Below are 22,480 nucleotides of genomic sequence, written 5' to 3' on the forward strand. Positions count from 1 at the left end.
GTCATAATAAAATAATAATATTCATGTTTCCTGGAACGCGAAGCTTAGCAAATGCATATTCACCATTATCTATGGAGTCATCATTATCCACAGTTTCATGTTACCATGGGGTCTTGCAAAATATCCCTTATAGATATGGCAGCCATATTATATCTGAGTAATAAGAACATGCTCAATGTGTGTACTCTATTTGGGACTACAAATACGGGTATTGCCTAGTAACCCTTAGTGCCTGCCTTTGACAGTAGACATGGACCTTGTTGGGGATTGGGTTGAAAAGAAAAGAATTACATTCCAGGCCAACTTCCAAAGGAATAACAGGCTAGGATGCCACTGGCTCCCGATTTATGACTTCAAGATTGCCACACAGTGCTCGTATATCACACACTTGGGGGGAAAAGGTAGCATTGGGGACCAGAATTTGTCTCCATCGATAGCAGTGTATATCCAGCGTGATGGGGATTTTCTGCAAGCTCGGCTCTTTGGCAAATGTAGCGCTCCACTTGTAAAATGTCACCGCTTTCTCCTGTATTACCCATCGCCTCTTCCAGGACCTTAATTCTTCCTTGACAGAATTCTTCAGCCAAAGTGGCTGGGGGAAAAATATAAAACTCGGGAATGGAAGGACATTATCATGTTGCAAGAGTTTCCTTTTTTTCCAGTGATTGTTGATGGGGTGAACGGCAAGCCATTGCTCTTGCGATTACCTTTTTGTGGGCTTCTCCATAACATATAACTGTCCATCACTGGAAACAGAATGGTGGAGTAGGTGCCGATATGCCGTTGTTTTAATCTAGCAGGTGTTTTCATTGGTTGCTTGCCCTTCATAATATTAGGGGACCTCGAGACCTCCTTGCATCTCAATCTGGTCTTCAAAGGTTCTCCAGATGTTCCTCAAGGCTCTATTTTCTCAGTTTTCCTATAGGTTCCTCCTATAGTTAAAGCTTCCTGCTCTAAACATGATGGTTTACTGGTTTGCTTCTTAAATCCTGATGGATGAGATTTAAGAGGGTCAACAAGAACAGAACCTGAATCCTTGAGTTCAGGTGAGATGATTGTGAGGAACTTCAGGTATAGCTGGACTTCAACACCCAGGTGGTGTTCTGACACTCATATCAGAACTGAAGAACATACAATCATAAAAATGGAAGAGACCAGACGGGCAATCCAATTCAATCCTCTATCATGGAGGAACACCAAATCAAAACACTCCTGACAGATGGTCATCTCGTTTCCAAAGAAGGAGCTTTCACGACACTCCCAGGTATCCTATTCCACTGTTTATCACTAGGAATAATATTTAGGAGAAATGTATCTTCCTGAACTTCGAACCATTATTTTGTGTTTTAGTCCCTGAATTAGCAGAAACCAGACTGCTTCATCTTATAATATTTGAAAATGGTTTTCATGTCTATGCCATGAAGAGCTCTCCAAAGCTCTTCATAGACTTTGGCTTCCAGAAGATCTAGAGAAGTGGTTCTCTATGGTATGGGGTAGTCGCTGCTTGAGAGAACCCATAGAATATCCTATGGACCATTGAGCTCATACATCTCATTAAGTCCAAGGGTTTGTTTTGGTTGGGAACTATGCAATGCTCTAGATCAGTGGTTCTCAACCTGTGGGTTCCCAGATGTTTTGGCCTTCAGCTCCCAGAAATCCTAAAAGCTGGTCAACTGGCTGGGATTTCTGGGAGTTGTAGGCCAAAACACCTGCAGACCCACATTTGGATCATTGCATAGTTCCCAACCAAAACAAACCCTTGGACTTAATGAGATGTATGAGCTCAATGGTCAATAGGAGATAGCTCAATGGTCAATAGGAGATAGCTCAATGGTCAACAGGAGGTAGTTCAATGGTCAACAGGAGATAGCTCAATGGTCAACAGGAGATAGCTCAATGGTCAAAAGGAGATTCTATGGGTTCTCTCAAGTAGTAGCGACTACCCCATACCATTTTTGGAAGAACTAGGCAAAAATGATACATTGTGATGATGTTAAGAGTCCAAGAGCTCACAATTTCCACCTGTGCTATAGTTACAAGCCAAACCCACCAAATCATTGAGTTTTACCTGCATTTCAGTATGTGATTCAGTAGATCAAGATTCTCCATCTTGATTCTTTTGCTCCCATAACCCTAACTATAACATAATAACAAAACCTTTTAACACAGTCATAAGTGAAATGGAAACACAAAGCTATGCCATTTTCTATGTACAAAGGGCATCAGCAAGATTACTATTCAAAGGGCTGAGTTGTGATTTTTATTATTATTTCAAAAAAAGCAATGAGCTCGTGTGGTCAAAACTGAAGTAGATACCATTGACCTTAGCGATCATATCATGCAGTGGTAACTAAAGGTGCTGGAAAAAAGAAATTACATTATAGAAACAGCATAAGTAGCCTTGTAAATGCAAAGTAAAAAACAGTAGCGGAAGTCATGACTACCAGCAGAGGAAACCCCTGGAAGGCAAATTGTTGTTCTTGCTGGGCACAAATTGTTTGGTATTCAACAATACGGTGGCATGGTTCAGATGAAAGGAGAAATAGAGGTTTCTTACTACCTTAGGGAAGTCTTGGACTGCAAATCCCATCACCCTTATTCAGTACTATCAGTGATGGTGATGGAGCATGGTAGGAGTTGGGCTGTAGAATGAATGCAGCTTGAGGCTGTAGAATTATAAGGCCTGTTGTGATTCAGCCTTTGCCTTTGTGTGACTCTGATGAGGATTCTGGGATGCAAGTGCATAATGATGGGATTCAGGTTCAGGATTAGTTTCAAGATGAGTTTCAAGATGACCCTGATGGGAATTATGGTATTCAGGTGCAGAATGTTCCTGCTATGGGAGATGAAGAGCAAGGTTTCCCACGGGAAGAAATGATGTTGTTTCTGATGATGGTTTTCAGGTGCAAGAAGCAGAAAGGGAGAGTAGCTCCCAGCCTCAGCCTGATAACACTAACGAGCTCAGTGGCCTTGATGTCAGTGGCCTTGACGATGAGACCACTTCTCTTGATTGCGCTAGTTGGTTGGAATTTCGGGGGTTGCGCAGAAGCCCCCGAATAGCAAATAAGAGGAAGGTTAAAGGCCAAAGAAATGCCTTCATGTCATGCTATTAAAACAGACTGCTGAGAGGGAGATCTTTGTCAAAGCAAATTCCTCGCTTGAATCAAAAACCAAGTCTGCTTTCCTGTATTATCTTGCAACCTGGATGTATTCTTGTTGCTGGGACTTTGGTTTCTTTGAAAAGGACCTTGTTTTGTGCCTAATGTTTCTATGGATTCATTGCTTACAGCCTTGTTTTTATAACTATCTTTTGGAACTGAACTTTTATCTTTTACAAACTATCTGTTGCCTATTTTCTAATAAACTACAAAAGACTACATTCTGTGTGCAGCCTGGTGTTTTTAGCAAGGTGAAGCTAACCTGAGGTGAGACAAGGCCTGCCAAACTACAACTCCCAGAATGCCATAGCATAGAGCCAGGGCAGTTAAAGTGGGACCAAACTGCATCCATCCTCCAGTATAGATGCACCCAAGATCCAGTTTTGTATGGTTTGCCATCGTTGTAGAGTGAAACATAACAAGTTGGCTTTCTAGTTGTGATGGGACTCCTTTCTTCATGGGCTTGGAAGTTGTAATTCCCATTAAGTATCTCAGCTTCTGAATGAAACACAATTCTTTACCAAGGAGAAGTAGCCTGGTAACACAAGTTTTGAGTTGTGTTTATATCCCAAACTAGAGTAGAAACTCACTGTTGAACCAGGGATGGATTGGGGAGACACCAAGAAGGGTTACGGCACCACATCCCATGCACCTTATTGTACATTGGGAGCATGACTAATGTATTTTGAGCATCCTTCTTTCTCTCCGTGTTCCTTTTCCTCTTAAGTGTTCATCACTCTGCGTGAGCCAAGAGATAGGAGGCCTCCGATGCAGTCATCTCCCCAAGAAAAGGATTTCCCCGTCAGATTATCCCTAATTCTTCCCTTTTTTGGACAACATGGGCTTCGGCACACATACCCTGAGCTATCTCTTTTCTGGAAGATGTGATGCTAGCAAGCAACACACACACACACACACACACAGATCTTTATGTAACTGTGGAGAATCAATTTGGCTTTGAAGTCTTTCTGCTCAGCGGCAGGTCTCCACCGGATCTCTTTCCGATGCCCCCCTGCCAATGGCCGAAAAGGTACGAGACAGGAAAGTACGGTTCCCGACTGCACACCTAGACTCCATTTTATCCATCTGCAGCCATGAGAGAGTATTTTGGGGGGATTTGGGGCTATAGGGAGCTGGCCAGTCATTTCCAGGCTGAAAGGCACACCTTTATATGCAAGTAATGTTGCCAAGGGCCCATAGTACTAAGGCGGTGGTTCTCAACCTGAAGGTCCCCAGATGTTTTGGCCTTCAACTCCAACAAATACTAACTTCTGGTAAACTGGCTGGGAATTCTGGGAGTTGTAGGCCAAAACACTTGGGAACCAAGAGTTTGAGAACCACTGTTCTAAGGGATGGTCCTTATTTGAGGGTTTGTCATGTCCACCAATGGTGTGTCATTGTGGGCCTTCAAGCCATTCAAGTTCCTTCTGAGACCGAGAGAGTATGACTTGGGTTTGGGTAAACTGGCTGGGATTTCTGGGAGTTGTAGCCCAAAACATTTGGGAACCAACAGTTTGAGAACCACTGTTCTAAGGGATGGTCCTTATTTGAGGGTTTGTCATGTCCACCGATGGTGTGTCATTGTGGGCCTTCAAGCCATTCTAGTTCCTTCTGAGAGTATGACTTGGGTTCTGGTAAACTGGCTGGGATTTCTGGGAGTTGTAGGCCAAAACACTTGGGAACCAACAGTTTGAGAACCACTGTTCTAAGGGATGGTCCTTATTTGAGGGTTTGTCATGTCCACCGATGGTGTGTCATTGTGGGCCTTCAAGCCATTCTAGTTCCTTCTGAGACTAAGAGAGTATGATTTGGGTTCTGGTAAACTCGCTGGGATTTCTGGGAGTTGTAGGTCAAAACACTTGGGAACCAAGAGTTTGAGAACCACTGTACTAAGGCATGGTCCTTATTTGAGGGTTTGTCATGTCCACCGATGGTGTGTCATTGTGGGCCTTCAAGCCATTCAGGTTCCTTCTGAGACCAAGAGAGTATGACTTGGGTTCTCCTGGCTAAGTGGAGATTTGAACCCAGAGTCTCCAGAGTCCTGCACTGCAGAATTAATGTAGGTTTGTTGTGTGTGTTTCTGGGCTGCATGGCCATGTTCCAGAAGTATTCTCTCCTGACGTTTCGCCCACATCTATGGCAGGCATCCTTAGAGGTTGTGAGGTTCCTCTCAAAATCAGGAACTTTTTAATATCTTTGCTTGATGAAGTAGCCGATGAAACCTTGCATTTTAGTTGGCCAACAAAACTATCATTGTGTTGTCAATCAATGAGAGGCTTAATAAAAATAGAGTAAAATAAATGTAATAGTAGCAACAATAATAGAGAAAAATAATAAATGTACCATATATTCTCGAGTATAAGCTGACCCAAATATAAGCCAACCAGGACCCTCACCCGAGTATAAGCCGAGAGGAGTTTTTTCAGTCTTAAAAAAGGGCTGAAAAACTAGGCTTATACTCAAGTATATACAGTAATACAGTTTGTCACCACTTTAACTCCTCTGTCTCAATAACGATGAGATTCTTGCCACTAGTTTTGGATTAACTCCAAAACTGGATCAACTCCACAGTGTAGAACAGATGCACCCTTGGTTAAATCCAAGACTGTAATCAAAACTCAAGGCTTTAATATAGTTTCAGACATCTCGCCAATTGCTCCTTGTTTGGAAAGGGATCTATAATGGTGCATGATGATGCACTTGTGTTGTTGGAATATTCAACCAAGCATGTTGTGCCTGCTTTTTCCTTAGAAGGATCGGTCATGAAATAAGCATGTTTTTAGCAGATATGTGTAGGAAGATGGGAGATGGATGGGTCCGACTCACCCATCACGGTGTAGCACGAACCAAGTGCCCCTTCTTCCTACATAAACACGCCGAACGAAATTTCCCCCCTTTTCCATGGCATTGAGCCATAACATTCTTACTCACTCGCTGCTAGTTGGTGAGTGGGTGGCTCTAAACTTTACAACAACAACATTAAAATATAACTATACTTTTGAGAAATCTCAAGGAATATGATGCAACAACCTCACTTGGGTCTGATAACCCCAATCTGTAGGTGGCTTCTGAATCCGTTGCAGATTTTAAGATGCAACTTCACTGTGGAATTAATGCAGTTTAATACCACTTTAACTGCCACTGCCCAAGGCTATAGAATCCTGGAAGTAGTTTCCACGGCCTTTAGCTTTCTCGGCTCAAGAGTGTAAGTGCTTTGCCAAAACTAGCACTCCCAAAAATCTATGGGCAAACTAGGAATTGTTAGGAATTGTGGGAGTTAGGCCGATTTCTGGGCCTGAATATATTGCACAAGATTTCCCTAGCCTAAAATGATACATTTTAATATATTGGTTTTATGGTTCCCGTCCCCTTGATCTGGTCATGTAAGTGTGATTTATTGTTATAATTGTATTATTTTACTTTGTTTAATAATGTCTATTATGTTGTAATGTAATGTTTGTGTTTGCTTTTATGACTGTAAACCGCCCTGAGTCCCATCCGGGAGATAGGGCGGTATATAAATAAAGTATTATTATTATTATTATTATTATTATTATTATTATTATTATTATTTTATTATGACATAGCAAACAAGATAGATATGCTGGATTTCATATCACAAAACCACAAGTCGAACACTTCCCAAGTGTCTAGGACTGTGTGATGTATTTTCGGATGATGCGTGCAGATCCCAGTAGGGTGGCCTTTTGCAGCTGGCAGATCGTAATTTTGTCAATGTCTATTGTTTCCAAACGCCGGCTGAGATCTTTTGGCACGGCACCCAGTGTGCCCATCACCACCGGGACCACCTGCACTGGTTTCTGCCAGAGTCTTTGAAGCTCAATCTTGAGGTCCTGATAGCGGCTGAGTTTTTCCTGTTGTTTTTCGTCAATGCGACTGTCACCTGGGATGGCAACATCAATGATCCAAACCTTTTTCTTTTCCACAACTGTGATGTCTGGTGTGTTGTGTTCCAGAACTTTGTCAGTCTGGATTCGGAAGTCCCACAGTATCTTTGCGTGCTCATTTTCCAATACTTTTGCAGGTTTGTGATCCCACCAGTTCTTTGCTGCTGGGAGGTGGTACTTGAGGCATAAGTTCCAATGAATCATTTGGGCCACATAGTTGTGCCTCTGTTTGTAGTCTGTCTGTGCAATTTTCTTACAGCAGCTGAGGATATGATCAATGGTTTCGTCAGCTTCCTTGCACAGTCTGCATTTTGGGATTATTATTATTATTATTATTATTATTATTATTATTATTATTATTATTATGGGAGTTGAAGTCCAAAACACCCGGAAGGCCCAAGTTTGCCCATGCCTGGTTTAGAGCAATTGGAAGTGGTCGGCTGCATTGATTCTGCAGTGTAACTATAGTCCCAAAGTTCCAATTGGAACTTAAGTTGGTTCTGTCCAAGGTGCTGAACCTTATCTCACAAACTGGACAGTTCCTTTAGCATGTGACCCATAAGCCTAGATTGGATTCACTACTCTGATATGCAAGGCATCTATAGAATGGGCGTATCTATAGAACAGGGGTCCCCAAACTAAGGCCTAGTTTTTCAGCCCTGAAAAAGCCCCCCTCGGCTTATACTCGGGTTAGGTTTCTGGTTGGCTTATATTTGGGTCAGCTTATACCCGAGAATATATGGTACATTTATTATTGGTATTATTACATTTATCATTTTTCTCTATTATTGTTGCTACTATTACATTTATTTTATATTTTTATTATTAATAATACATTTATTATTTCACTCTGATCTTATTTTTATTATTTATTATTCTACTCTATTTATTATTACATGTATCATTTTCCTGTATATTTTTAAATTATTATTACATGTATTATTTTGCTCTATGATTATTAAAAGGATACATAAGCACATTTACATTGAAGAAGATGAGAATAGTGATTTAATCAGAGTTGGACAGTCTTATCTTAAATTTGAGCTTGATGTAAATATTCAAACACATTTCACCTATGGATGCCTCAATTAATGTAATTTTATTGGTATCTATTTTTATTTCTGAAATTTACCACTCTTGGCTTATACTTGAGTCAATGTTTTCCCAGTTTTTTTGTGGTAAAATTAGGTGCCTTGGCTTATATTCGGGTCGGCTTATACTCAAGTATATACGGCATACCATTTATATTCATGCATATGTCGACCTCATGTCCAAGTCAAAGGCAGAATTATGGATTTTGATACTACCCAAGGATTATATTCGGGTCAGCTTATATTCGAGTATATACGGTATACCATTTATATTCATGCATATGTCGACCTCATGTCCAAGTCAAAGGCAGAATTATGGATTTTGATACTACCCAAGGATTATATTCGGGTCGGCTTATACTCGAGTATATGCAGTATACCATTCATATTCATGCATATGTCAACCTCATGTCCAAGTCAAAGGCAGAATTATGAATTTTGATACTATTTATTTATTTACAACATTTATACCCCGCCCTTCTCACCCGAGGGGACTCAGGGCGGCTTACAAAAATTGGCAAAATTTAATGCCCAAAAATGCAGTCATAAAAACAAAACAATATAAACTGAGCCATTAATAACATTGTTAAAACACTTTATAAAAACCTTAAAAACGTATATATAATTCCATTCGTCCGAGATCCTCATGCTTCATCCTTAAATCAGGCCATGTCAACTTTGTCATTTACTCATCAAAAGCTTGATGATCCTTGGCACTAACCAGGGATTATATTCGGGTCGGCTTATACTCAGGTATATACGGTATACCATTTATATTCATGCATATGTCGACCTCATGTCCAAGTCAAGGGCAGAATTATGGATTTTGATACTACCAAAGGATTATATTCTGGTTGGCTTATACTTGAATATATACGGTATACCATTTATATTCATGCATATGTCGACCTTATGTCCAAGTCAACGGCAGAATTATGGATTTTGATACTACCCAAGAATTATATTTGGGTCAGTTTATACTCGAGTATATACGGTATACCATTTAATTCATGCATATGTCGACCTCATGTCCAAGTCAAAGGCAGAATTATGGATTTTGATACTACCCAAAGATTATATTCGGGCCGGCTTATACTCGAGTATATACGGTAGGTCTCTTGGCTATTGTTGAATTACAGTTGCCACTACTTTAGTATCCCTCATCCTTTGGTCATGGCTGCAGAACTAATGGGAGTTGAAGTCTTAATACAACCTAGAGACCTACAGCTGCTTATCCCTGCTGTATGTTGGGACTTGGCCAACTGCGGCCTGCCAGATGTTGCTTGGAGTGCTACTCCCATCATTCCTACACGGGCTTGTGTTCATGCAAATTCCATTCCCATATAATTCCGATATGATTCAAAAGGTTGCAGACCGTTTATTCCACCTAAACCAGGAATGGAGGTCTTTCTCCTCCACCTTCCATGAAGCCAAGCATGGGGAGAAGCACATTGGGAGTCTCCATGCACTCATGTCTCCCCTTGACCAATGTATTTTCTGAGTTTTGGAGAAAATAAGGATACTGGGAACGAAAGGGAGGTGGAAACGAGTTCTTTGGCTGTTGGAGGAACCACTCTGGGAACGCTGCCCACTTCCCGAGGCGACACATTCCTGCGCTAGAACATTCTTGACACCCCCACGCAGGTCTACCCGACATGCAGAGATTTCCGTGCCGGACTGACAGGTACCCAACTGTTCCTGAATCCCAATTCGGATCCAAAGAGAGAAAACCAGACTAGGACAATGGACAACGGTTGCATAAGAACAGGCAACCCACTAACACAGACACAAGACCCAGATAGACCCACAACAGCCACCTTGGTCTATCCACATTCATATTTTTGTTGTATGTGTGACATTGGCGCTCGAAAATAATGCAATTTCCCAACAAGAGGACTCTTTGAGATACATACTGTATATCCACACAAGCAAGACACCTGTGTTGTTTTTCAAGGCATGAAAAAGATGTTATTTGATATGTATACGTTCATGAATTACCCCCAGATCCATTCATTGGGGAATTTATTACTTTGCTTCTCTCATTCTTCAAAAATCAAGAGGTCACCTCCAGACCGACATGATCTCCAGAACCTTGGAATGAAAACATAAGGAAAAAAGCTCATCCTAGGTATGAAAACCTAGATAAGGGGGTTTGTTAGGCTTTTTAAAAGGAGGGATAAAGCTATAAAGAGCCAAGGCTAGTGTGGATCTCTCCCTGCTTTTTCCATCCCAGATCCTCTTGTTTCAGTCCCAGGATTTCCTAAATCTGGAGCGCCCCTCTCGTTCGGGGCCAGTTGGCATCTCACAGCTAGGACAAACATCTCCCAATTTATTAGGATCCCAAAAGAGTATCAAGGCTCAATACTGAACTGCTTAATCTCCTTCTTTGTCGCATAATACCTGCACACAGCATATTATTTGAGAATGCAGAAACGCTGGACCGCTCTCGCAAGCACCGTGTCAGAGAGACCACTAGAATCCACATGAAGCAGGTGGACAATTTCAACAGAAAGGAGGAAACCATGAACATGAATAACAACCTGGCTACTAGTATTAAAATTCTAAAATCAGGACATTAAATAAAGAACAACACTAACAAAACAGGAAAGTTCCAGACAGGAAGCAATCAGGGCCAGCTAACACCTCCCAAAGACAGATTCCCCTAGACATGAATACAGTCTGGATCCTAGTATTTAAAAAATTCTAAAATAAGGATATTAAATAAAGAACAACACTAAAAAAAAGCAGGAAAATTCCAGACAGGAAACAATCAGGGCCAGCTAACACCTCCCAAATAAGGATTCCCCCAGACATGAATACAATCTGGCTCCCAGTATTTAAAAAACAACTCTAAAATCAGGACATTAAATAAAGAACAACACCAAAAAAGGCAGGAAAATTCCAAACAGGAAACAACCAGGGCCAGCTAACACCTCCCAAAGAAGGATTCCCCCAGACATGAATACAATCTGGCTACTAGTATTAAAAATTCTAAAATCAGGACATTAAATGAAGAACACCACCAAAAAAGGCAGGAAAATTCCAAACAGGAAACAATCAGGGCCTGCTCACACCTCCCAAAGAAGGATTCACCCAGACATGAATATAATCTGGTTCCCACTATTTAAAAAACTCTAAAATCAGGACATTAAATAAAGAACAACACAAAAAAGCAGGAAAATTCCAGACAGGAAACGATCAGGGCAATCAGGGCCCAAAGAAGGATTCCCTCAGACAGGAAGCAGCCAGGCCTTGAAGCTGCAAGGCTATTCAATGCTAATCAACATCCACACTTGCCTCCAACAGGAAAGAGTTTTTTTCTCCCATCCTGGACATTATTCCCCTGCTTAGTTTCCAATATAACTCACAACCTCTGAGGATGCCTGGGAGAAACGTCAGGAGAGAATGCTACTGCAACATGGCCATACAGCCCAGAAAACTCGCAGCAACCCAGTGATGAAAGCCTTCAACAACACAGCTTGATTAGGACCTCAAAAGAGTATCAAGGCTCAATACTGAACTGTTTAATCTCTCAATTTGATGCATAATATATCAAGAGCAAACAATGGTATGTGTTGTTGTGCATTTTGGGGCTGTATGGCCATGTTCCAGAAGCATTCTCTCCTGATGTTTCTCCCACATCTACGGCAGGCATCCTCAGACGTTGTGAGGTCTGTTGGAAACTAATCAAGTGGGGTTTATATATAAATGTCCAGGGTGGGAGAAAAAAAAGACTCTTGTCAGTTGGAGGCCGGTGTGAGTGTTGCAATGAAGGATATGTGTGTGTGAATTTTCGGGGCTGGATGTGCATATTCCAGAAGCATTCTCTCCTGATGTTTCTCCCACATCCGTGGCAGGCATCCTCAGAGGTGTAAGGTATGGAGAAACTATAAACGAGGGGTTTATATGTATCGGTGGAATAATGTCCAGAGTGGGAAAAAGAAAGGACTCTTGTCAGTTGGAGGCCGGTGTGAGTGTTGCAATGAAGGATGTGTGTGTGTGCATTTTCAGGGCTGTATGGGCATGTTCCAGAGGCATTCTCTCCTGACGTTTCTCCCACATCTGTGGCAGGTATCCTCAGAGGTGTGAGGTATGGAGAAACTATAAACTAGGTTTATAGTTTATATGTCCAGAGTGGGAGAAAGAAAGGACTCTTGTCAGTTGGAGGCCCGTGTGAGTGTTGCAATGAAGGATGCGTGTGTGTGCAATTTCGGGGCTGGATGGCCATGTTCCAGAAGCATTCTCTCCTGACGTTTCTCCCACATCTAGGGCAGGCATCCTCAGAGGTGTGAGGTAAGGAGAAACTATAAACTAGGGATTTATATCTGTGGAATAATGTCCAGAGTGGGAGAAAGAAAGGACTCTTGTCAGTTGGAGGCCAGTGTGAGTGTTGCAATGAAGGATGTGTGTGTGTGTGCATTTTCGGGGCTGGATGGGCATATTCCAGAAGCATTCTCTCCTGATGTTTCTCCCACATCTGTGGCAGGCATCCTCAGAGGTTGTGAGGTCTGTTGGAAACTAATCAAGTGGGGTTTATATATATATATATATATATATATATATATATATATCTGTGGAATAATGTTCAAGGTGGGAAAAAGAAAGGACTCTTGTCAGTTGGAGGCCGGTGTGAGTGTTGCAATGAAGGATATGTGTGTGTGCATTTTCGGGGCTGTCTGGCCATGTTCCAGAAGCATTCTCTCCTGATGTTTCTCCCACATCTGTGGCAGGCATCCTCAGAGGTGTATGGTATGGAGAAACTTTAAATTAGGGGTTTATATATCTGTGGAATAATGTCCAGAGTGGGAAAAAGAAAGGACTCTTGTCAGTTGGAGGCCAGTGTGAGTGTTGCAATGAAGGATGTGTGTGTGAGAGAGGCAGTGTGTGTGTGTGTATGTATGTATGAGTGTGTGTGTGTGTGTATGCCTGTTTCTCCTCATTCCAAAGGGAAGGAAGAGTCCCTCCTGAATGGACCTTGAGTGGACCCCAACCCAACTTTGGATGCAGATGGCTGTGGAAAACAACAGAGTCGGGACTACTATGAGTCGGGATTTCTCTCCTTTCTCTCCATCTCTCGGTTTCCTAAATCTGTGACTCCATACGGGGACCCCTCTCCTTTTTCGTCCCCATATTGAATCAGAAATAGACCTTCCAAAAATGCCCCCCAGCCCACCCCAAAAGGCGCAGCCCCCCCTTGCTTCCCAGGGCTCTCTTACCTGCATCTCCTCCACGTCTTGCTCTCATTCTCGTCGCTCGCTTCTCCCCGGGAGGAAAGGCATCGCTCGCTCTCCCTTCTTCTCCGCCGACAAAGGCGAGGGTGGAGGGGGGCTGTCTCCTCCTGGGTCCGACCCTCCAAGGAGGCAGGATCGAGGCCCCTTCCCTCCCTCCCTTCCTTCCTTCCCTCCCTCCCTGGTGTCCTTCTCTCTCTTCTCTTCCCCTTCTCTCCTTCCCTTCCAAACGCCGCCTTGGATCCTTCTCCTTCCCTTGGATCCTTCCTAGATTCCCTAGACTTGTGGGTCTCCTTCCTGGCTCTTCTTTCTTCTCTCCAATGGGGCTCCTGGCCGTTGTGTAGCCACTCCCTTAGTATCCTTCTCTGGGGCGTTTAGAGAGCTACTCCTCGGTCTCCTGGCCCTTGTATTGCCACTCCCTGGCGTCCTTCTTTCTTCCCTTGGACCTTGTATTCTCTCCTCAGCCCTTGGGGGCTCCTGGCCCTTGAATGGCAGCTTCCTGGGCTCCTCCTTTTTATCTTCTGGACCTTGTATTTATTAGGATGCCTTCCTTTTGTCTCCCGACCACTGTTTTCTGGAGGTTGCTCTATCCCCCTACTCCCTGGCGTCCTTCCTTCTTCCCTTGGACCTTGTCTTCTTTCCTCAGCCCTTGGGGGCTCCTGGCCCTTGAATGGCAGCTTCCTGGGCTCCTCGTTTTTAATCGTTTATTAGGATGCCTTCCTTTTGTCTCTCAACACTGTTTTCTGGACGCTTTGCTATCTCCTCCGTCTCCAGGGGCTCCTGGCTGTTGTTTTGCCTGCTTCCCGGAGTCCTTCCCTTAGACCTTGTATTCTTTCTTCAACCCTTGGAGGTTTAGGGGCTCCTGGCCCTTGAATGACAGCTTCCTGGGCTCCTCCTTTTTATCTTCTGGACCTTGTGTTTATTAGGATGCCTTCCTTTTATCTCTGAATGCTTTCCTATCTCCTCTGTCTCCAGGGGCTCCTGGCTGTTGTTTTGCCTGCTTCCTGGAGCCCTTCTTTCTTCCCTTGGAGCTTGTATTCTCTCCTCAGCCCTTTGGGGCTCCTGGCCCTTGAATGGCAGCTTCCTGGGCTCCTCCTTTTTATCTTCTGGACCTTGTGTTTATTAGGATGCCTTCCTTTTGCCTCTGGATGCTTTCCTATCTCCTGCGTCTCCAGGGGCTCCTGGCTGTTGTTTTGCCTGTTCCCAGCGTCCTTCCGTCTTCCCTTGGACCTTGTATTTGTTCCTCAGCCCTTTGGGGCTCCTGGCCCTTGAATGGCAGCTTCCTCGGGTCCTCCTTTTTATCTTCTGGACCTTGTGTTTATTAGGATGCCTTCCTTTTGCCTGTGGATGCTTTCCTATCTCCTCTGTCTCCAGGGGCTCCTGGCTGTTGTTTTGCCTGTTTCCTGGCGCCCTTCCTTCTTCCCTTGGACCTTGTATTCTTTCCTCAGTCCTTTGGGGCCCCTGGCCCTTGAATGGCAGCTTCCTGGGCTCCTCCTTTTTATCTTCTGGACCTTGTGTTTATTAGGATGCCTCCCTTTTGCCTCTGGATGCTTTCCTATCTCCTCCGTCCCCAGGGGCTCCTGGCCGTTGTTTTGCCTGCTTCCCGGCGTCCTTTCTTGGCCTCTCAGTCTCCCCAACCGAGCCGCTGCCCCAAAGCTCTCTCTCTCTCTCTCTCCCTTCGGCAATTTCCGTCGCCTTTCCGAAGGGCAGGTGGGAAGCGAGGCTGCTTTGACGCCGAATGGAAGAAGGAGGGGAAAAGGAAGAAGAGACAGGGAGGGAGGGAGGGAGGCGGAGAAGAGGCCTCGCCCTCTTTCCCTTCGCCCTTTGGATGCGCGCAGAGGCACGCTTTTTGGCCGGGGAGGGGGAGGGCACGGAGAAGAGGCTCCTCCGAGGCTTCCTCCTCTTTCTCGGGAGGGGTTTGAAAGACACAATGCAAGGAGGGAGGGCGAGGGAAGCTGCGAAGGGGAGGAAGGGATCTGAATCCGTTGCCATTGAATCTCCTCCTACTTACCCCCCCCCCCCCCCCCTCGCCCTTTTCTTTCTATGGAGAGGGAGGAGAAGGGAAGGAGGAGGAAGGTTGGTTGGTTTGGGCAGGGAAGAGAATTAAAACAAAACCTGGGCGTGGGAAGGAGACCCCTCTCTCTGTCTTTCTCTCTGCCAGGCGTTTCAGAGAGAGCCTGGGGCACCTCCATGGTAGGATCAATGCAGTTGGAGACTTTGGCTGGATGTTATGGAATCCAGGGACTGGCCCATTTAGAAGAGTGGTTCCCAACCCTTTAAAAAAAAACAGACTTTGACCAGGGACCACTTGACCAGATACCACTTTAGCCAGGGATCAAGTGACAAGGACCAGTTGACCAGGGACCACTTTGACCAGGGACCACTTGACCAAGGAATTACTTTGACCAGAGACCACTTTAGCCAGGGATCAAGTGACAAGGACCAGTTGACCAGGGACCACTTGACCAAGGACTACTTTAACCAGGAACTCGTTGACCAGAGACCACTTGAACAGGAACCACTTTGACCAGGAACCACTTTGACCAGAGACCACTTTGACCAGAGACCACTTTGGCCAGGGACCACTTGACTAGGGCCACTGTTCACCAGGGACCACTTTGACCAGGAACCACTCTCCAACATTAGTACCAAAAGGTTTACGAACCCACTGCGCCACTTTAATAATGCAGTTTGGCACCACTTTAGCATGCCATGGCTGAATCTTGGGTGTTGTATTTTGGTGAGATACCCATCCTCTTCAGCACAGAAGGCTCAAGACCTTGTGAAACTACAACTCCCAGGATCCCATAGCATTGAATTTTAGCAGTCAATGTGGCATCAAACTGTGTAGATCAGTGGTTCCCAACCTTTTTTTGACCAGGGACCACTTGACCAGAGACCACTTTGACCAGGGACCATGTTGAATCAGTTTTTGGTCAATGTTGGATGCGGTTTGGTTCTTTGGGGTGCTGATTCAGAAAATTGCATTGGATAGACCTTATCAGCTCTAGTTTCTGATACAAAACATATGCCATCCAGTAGTCACCATCTGCCTGCCCGCAGAAAACCATATTTAATAATCTAGAGCTGGTGTGGTCTATCCAGTGCAATAAGCACTGCAAAAAACCCCAGGAACAGGCCTACAAATAAAGACACCAAGAAAAAAAGTTTTTTGGTTGGACTGTTTTATGATCCGTAGTAGTAACGGTGGGGCCGTGGGCCATATTTTAGTTCTGTGGTCCATGGACCACAGTTTGGGAATCAATGACTAGAAGATCTTTCTAATCCGTGAGAGCTCTGTGCAATTCTGGGGTGTCACCCTGCATAGAATTGCATTCTGTTCTCTCCAGTCCTTCTGAAAACAGCAGAAGTTGAATATAGGATATTCTGTGCCAAAAAAGTAGAGATTTTCCATTGATCCAGGACCTTTCCTCACAAGGATTGCTTCCCATTATCCAATATAATCCTTCTCCAACTCCTATTATTGCATCACATTTAGCCAGTGTGGTATTAGAATGCATCCATTCTTCATCGTGGTTGCACTCTCGGTGTTGGTGCCCGTCGGGCCTCTCAAGGGAAGGCATTCAGACCCAAGAAGGAAGGCCTTGTTCTCACATGTAGTGCGTTGACCTCCCTTTTGGGACACGGAGCGGATCGAAGGCAGCCATCCAGGCAGATGGAGAGACAGAGGAACATCACTGAAGGAACAGAGTAGAATGATCCTTTACCCCATATGGCTGAGACAAATGGAGTGGCGGCAGCAGGGGAGACTGGTGTGTTGTAGTCAATGCAGGCTGCCAAAAAGAACATGGCATTCTCAGTACTAGTTTGCAGCCATTTGCTTACTTCTTGAAATAGTCAAGCGTTGGCTGTCGGCGCCCCATGACATTCTATTTGTCTGCTCACATTGTGCTTTCGATTTTGTCTCAAAAGTAAAGAAACAAGCCCTCAAAAGTCTCCTGTTCTCTGCAAAGCAGGTGACAGAAGACAAAAGATAACAGACTTTGGACTGTGTTGTTTCCTTGATGTTGTGTAGTTGGTTGTGTAGTTGGAGAAAAACTGCAACCCAATCCATGGAGGGAGCTCAATGGTGCTGGACAGCTCCCAGCTTTTCATGCTGGAGATGCAAGGAGCTCTCCAAGGTGCTGAAACTTATTTCCAACTTGAGTTTGGCAGCCTATATTGCTGTCCTAAAAACCCGGAATGGCTTCTTTGCCCCGCTGACATGGGAGACAGCAACCCATCCCTGAGAAAATTACTCAATAAATTCAGATTTTTTTTTTACCTCTCTAGGACATCCAATTTTATTTTCTACTTTAGTTTTTCTTTTTTCTTTTTCTTTTTATATATATACTAGCTGTGCCCGGCCACGCATTGCTGTGGTGAAGTCTGGTGGTATGGGAAATAAAGTATTGAGGAATTGGTGGTAGTTAAGGTAAAGGGTGAAGGTTTTCCCCTGACATTAAGTCCATTATAAATGGGTAATATAGCTGTGTGGAAGGGCCTTGAGTCTACACTGCCATATAATCCAGTTCAAATCAGATAATCTGTATTTTATAGGCAGTGTGGAAGAGGCCTAAGTGAGGCCTAACTCTGCCTGTCCCCTGGACTGAGTGGGTTGCTAGGAGACCAAGTGGGTGGAGCTTAGCCTTCTAACTGGAAGCAATTGGATAAAAACAATTATTCCTCTCCCTCTAATTAGGACTTTATTTTTCTTTTCTTTTTGTTGTATGAACGTAGAGGCATGGATGAGGGGTTGTGCTGCCAAGTTTAGTGTTTCTGGGATGTGTAGTTTTGTTGTTTTGTCCTAGGCCGAAATTTCATTACCCTTTTATATATATAGATATTATATTTGAAGTTTTACCTTATAAAATAGAGTAAATCCACATCGAAAGAGTGAGAACCTTTGATTGTATAGAAAGTAGGAAAACTGAGATTAAAAAAGGATCAAAAAGGGAGAGAGAGAAAAAAACCCCCAAAAACAAAGCTAAAGTGTCCATATTTATATTAAAAAGAAAAATAAATACATCTGAACAAATGGCAATATAAAAATGCAAAAGTACTTGGCAAAGAAACACACCAAAAAGCAAAAAACATTAGCACTGGCATTAAACACTTTGAATAAAATCGCTAGGTTAGAAGCAGCTGACATTGGAAATGCTCTAGCAAAGAACTGCCAAAAACTGTTAAAGTTAAACTAAACAATCATTGTTTTTCCAGTACAACAGTTGGAAAATGTAATAATAATAATAATAATAATAATAATAATAATAATAATAGTAGTAGTAATAATAGTCAGGATTTCCAAGCAAATAAATTCAGATTTTGTTGGACTACAACTCCCAGTGAAAGAAGACGAGTGCTGAAGTTCACTAAGTTCTGGAAACTTTGGCCTACATTCTTCTGGGTGATATTGATCAAAGCTTGTGGTCCTTTTTTAAAAAAAATATTGTTCAGATAAGACTTTTATCCAAGGTTCCTTGGATGGATCTGGAAGTGCCTTCTGCAGAAAGCTGTGTGTGTGTCAATGGGGACTTACAAGGCGATGGAAGAAATCTCCAGACCAGTTTCTTAAATATTGTAGAGGCAAAAGCAAGGTGCTGAAATCCCTGGGGTTTTTAAAATGTAGCAGTTGTCAAAGCTTATCATTGAGAATATATATATATATATATATATATATATATATATATATATATATATATATATATATGTGCACTGCCCACTGGATTCCAATAGAGGGCACCAATGTGGTGCAAACAGAATCCATAGGAGAATAATCCCAGGGACGGAAGAAATGAGAATTAAAATCTTTTCAGATTCCAGCCCCAGGGAAACTACCCCATCTGACCCAGCTTCTGCCAAACTCTTCAGAGGACCCTATAAATGAAAGACAGGTCTATGTGTTCGCCAGGTTTAGAAATGCAGGAACAGGAGATACAGGGAAGAAGGGGCACAGTCCTTCTCATCAATGGGTGCAATTCTCAGGACCTTCCTTTATTCTGCATACGTTAGTGATGAAGACCATCCCTAGATGTGTGGAGATGAAAGGAAAGATGGTCTTTCCCACAATGTCACCCTAGACCAGTGGTTCTCAACCTGGGGTCCCCAGATGTTTTTGGCCTACAACTCCCAGAAATCCCAGCCAGTAGACCAGTTGTTAGGATTTTTGGGAGTTGAAGGCCAAAAACATCTGGGGACCCTAGGCCATGATGGGAAAGGACATCTGACCACGACTGGTCAAAGCAATGATGTCTTTGAGTTTAGGCTGAGAGATGGGTCTCTTCCAACCATCTCCCATTCAGTTGAAGGCCGTCAATCTTTCCAGATATATCAGTGGTTCCCAACCTATGGACGTCAGCTCCCACAGTTCCTAACAGCTGGTAAGCTGGCTGGGATTTCTGGGAGTTGAAGGCCAAAAATATCTGGGGACCCCAGATTGAGAACTACTGCCCTAGGCCATGATGGGAAAGGACATCTGACCACGACTGGTCAAAGCAAGGATGTCTTTGAGTTTAGGCTGAGAGATGGGTCTCTTCCAACCATCTCCCATTCAATTGAAGACTGTCAATCTTTCCAGATATGTTAGTGGTTCCCATAATTCCTAACAGCTGGTAAGCTGGCTGGGATTTCTGGGAGTTGAAGGCCAAAAACATCTGGGGACCCCAAGTTGAGAACCACTTCTCTAGGCCATGATGGAAAAGAACATCTGACAATGACTGGTCAAAGCAAGGATGTCTTTGAGTTTAGGCTGAGAGATGGATTTCTTCCAACCATCCCCCATTCAATTGAAGACTGTCATTCTTTCCAGATATGTCAGTGGTTCCCACTGTTTTGTTGTTTTGTGGGTCGCCGTGATGCCATCACTCATCTATATATATAAAAGAGTGATGGCATCAGGGCAGCGGTCAAAACAACAAAACTACAGGCCCCCCAAACCTCGAAATTTGACAACACAACCCATCATCCACGGCTCTAGGTTGATACAACAAAAAGAAAAGAAAAATAAAGTCCTAATTAGAGGGAGAGCAATAATTGTTTTTATCCAATTGCTGCCAGTTAGAGGGCTAAGCTCCACCTACTTGGTCTCCTAGCAACGCACTCAGCCCAGGGGATAGGCACAAGAGTTTGGAGAGACCCCTAAGGGCCATCCAGCCCAACCCTTTCTACTATACAGCAGGACACAATCCAAGCATTCACAACACATGGACAACATATAAATACTATACAATACTACACAGGGACATAGACCCCTTCTACCCTCACCACTTTCACAGTACACAAACAACCAAATGCATACTAAACATAAGGACAACCATACAACAGACATTCAATACCACCACTACCTCAACAAGTTCTCACCAACACCACCAGACAATGCCACAGCAACGCGTAGCTAGTATCTATATATATAAATGAGTGATGGCATCACGGCGACCAACAAAACAACAAAACTACAGGCCCTCCAACCTCGAAATTTGACAACACAACCCATCATCCATGCCTCTAGGTTGATACAACAAAAAGAAAAGAAAAATAAAGTCCTAATTACAGGGAGAGGAATAATAGTTTTTATCCAATTGCTGCCAGTTATAATCTCTGCCCACTTGGTCTCCTAGCAACCCACTCAGCCCAGGGGACAGGCACAGTTAGGCCTCACTTAGGCCTCTTCCACACTGCCTATAAGATACAGATTATCTGATTTTCACTGGATTATATGGCAGTGTAGACTCAAGGCCCTTCCACACAGCTATATAACCCATTTATAATCTTAGATTATCTGCTTTGAACTGGATAATCTTGACTCCACACTGCTAGATAATCCACTTCAGTGTGCATTTTATACAGCTGTGTAGAAGGGGCCTCATATAATCCAGTTCTAAGCAGATAATATTAGATTATCAATATACAGTAGAGTCTCACTTATCCAACATAAACAGGCCGGCAGGATAAGTGAATATGTTGGATAATAAGAAAGGATTCAGGAAAAGCCTATTAAGCATCAAATTAGGTGATGATTTTACAAATTAAGCACTAAAACATCACGTGATACAACAAATTCGACAGAAAAGGTAGTTCAATGCGCAGTAATGCTATGTAGTAATTATACCACCATACTTTGCCACAGCAACGCGTGGCCGGGCACAGCTAGTATATATATATAAATGTAATGTGCATAATTCCCATGGAGTAAACAACAAAACCACTGGACCACATCACACCAAATTTGGCCACAAAAGACATTGTCATCCAATCAATCTGCATGCGGCAGCGTGTCAGCAAAAATGGCTAGGCGTGTCAGTGCTGACACGCGTGTCATAGGTTGGCCATCACTGGTCTAAGTCATTAATAAAGACGTTGAGCAGAACCGGGCTTCTTTTAGTACAATGGTTCCTGTATTGAGCTTTTTTGCTCATCTATTCTTCTCCCCCAGACAGTTGGCAGTGGGAAGTCATTCATACCCTGTTTCCCTGAAAATAAGACATCCCCAAAAAATAAGACCTAGTAGAAGTTTTGCTGAATTGCTAAATATAAGGCCTCCCCCGAAAGTAAGACCTAGCAAAGTTTTTGTTTGGAAGCATGCCCGGCACCCGCCAAACAAAAGACCATAGCATGCAGGATTGGTAAATGTACATTATTATTATTATTATTATTATTATTATTATTATTATTATTATTGACACAACGACGTTGCATGACACAGCAAACAAGATAGATATGCTGGATTTCGTTTCACAAAATCACAAGTCGAACACTTCCCAAGTGTCTAGGACTGTGTGATGTATTATTACTATTATATCGTATGACACAGCAAACAAGATAGATATGCTGGATTTCGTATCACAAAATCCCAAGTCGAACACTTCCCAAGTGTCTAGGACTGTGTGATGTATTTTCGGATGATGCGTGCAGATCCCAGTAAGGTGGCCTTTTGCAGTTGGCAGATCGTAATTTTGTCAATGTCTATTGTCTCCAAATGCCGGCTGAGATCTTTTGGCACGGCACCCAGTGTGCCCATCACCACCGGGACCACCTGCACTGGTTTCTGCCAGAGTCTTTGAAGTTCAATCTTGAGGTCCTGATAGCGGCTGAGTTTT

At 43.4% G+C, this 22,480-nt stretch overlaps 1 protein-coding gene across 4 annotated transcripts in view; it reads right to left on the minus strand.

The window, feature by feature from the left end:
• lingo1 (leucine rich repeat and Ig domain containing 1) overlaps positions 1-22,480 on the minus strand; it is a 386,928-nt gene that overhangs the window by 40,041 nt on the left and 324,407 nt on the right. The window contains exon 1 of one of the 4 annotated variants that reach the window (XM_016996822.2): positions 13,374-15,281. The exons of the other annotated variants lie outside the window; for them this stretch is intronic. Coding sequence (XP_016852311.2) covers positions 13,374-13,379 — 6 coding nt within the window. The 5' untranslated portion in view covers positions 13,380-15,281. Of the gene's footprint in view, positions 1-13,373; positions 15,282-22,480 lie in introns of those variants that run through there. 4 annotated transcript variants of the gene reach the window in all.

This window comes from Anolis carolinensis, unplaced genomic scaffold (genome assembly GCF_035594765.1).
Source record: "Anolis carolinensis isolate JA03-04 unplaced genomic scaffold, rAnoCar3.1.pri scaffold_11, whole genome shotgun sequence".
Classification (NCBI taxonomy): Eukaryota; Metazoa; Chordata; class Lepidosauria; order Squamata; family Dactyloidae; genus Anolis; species Anolis carolinensis.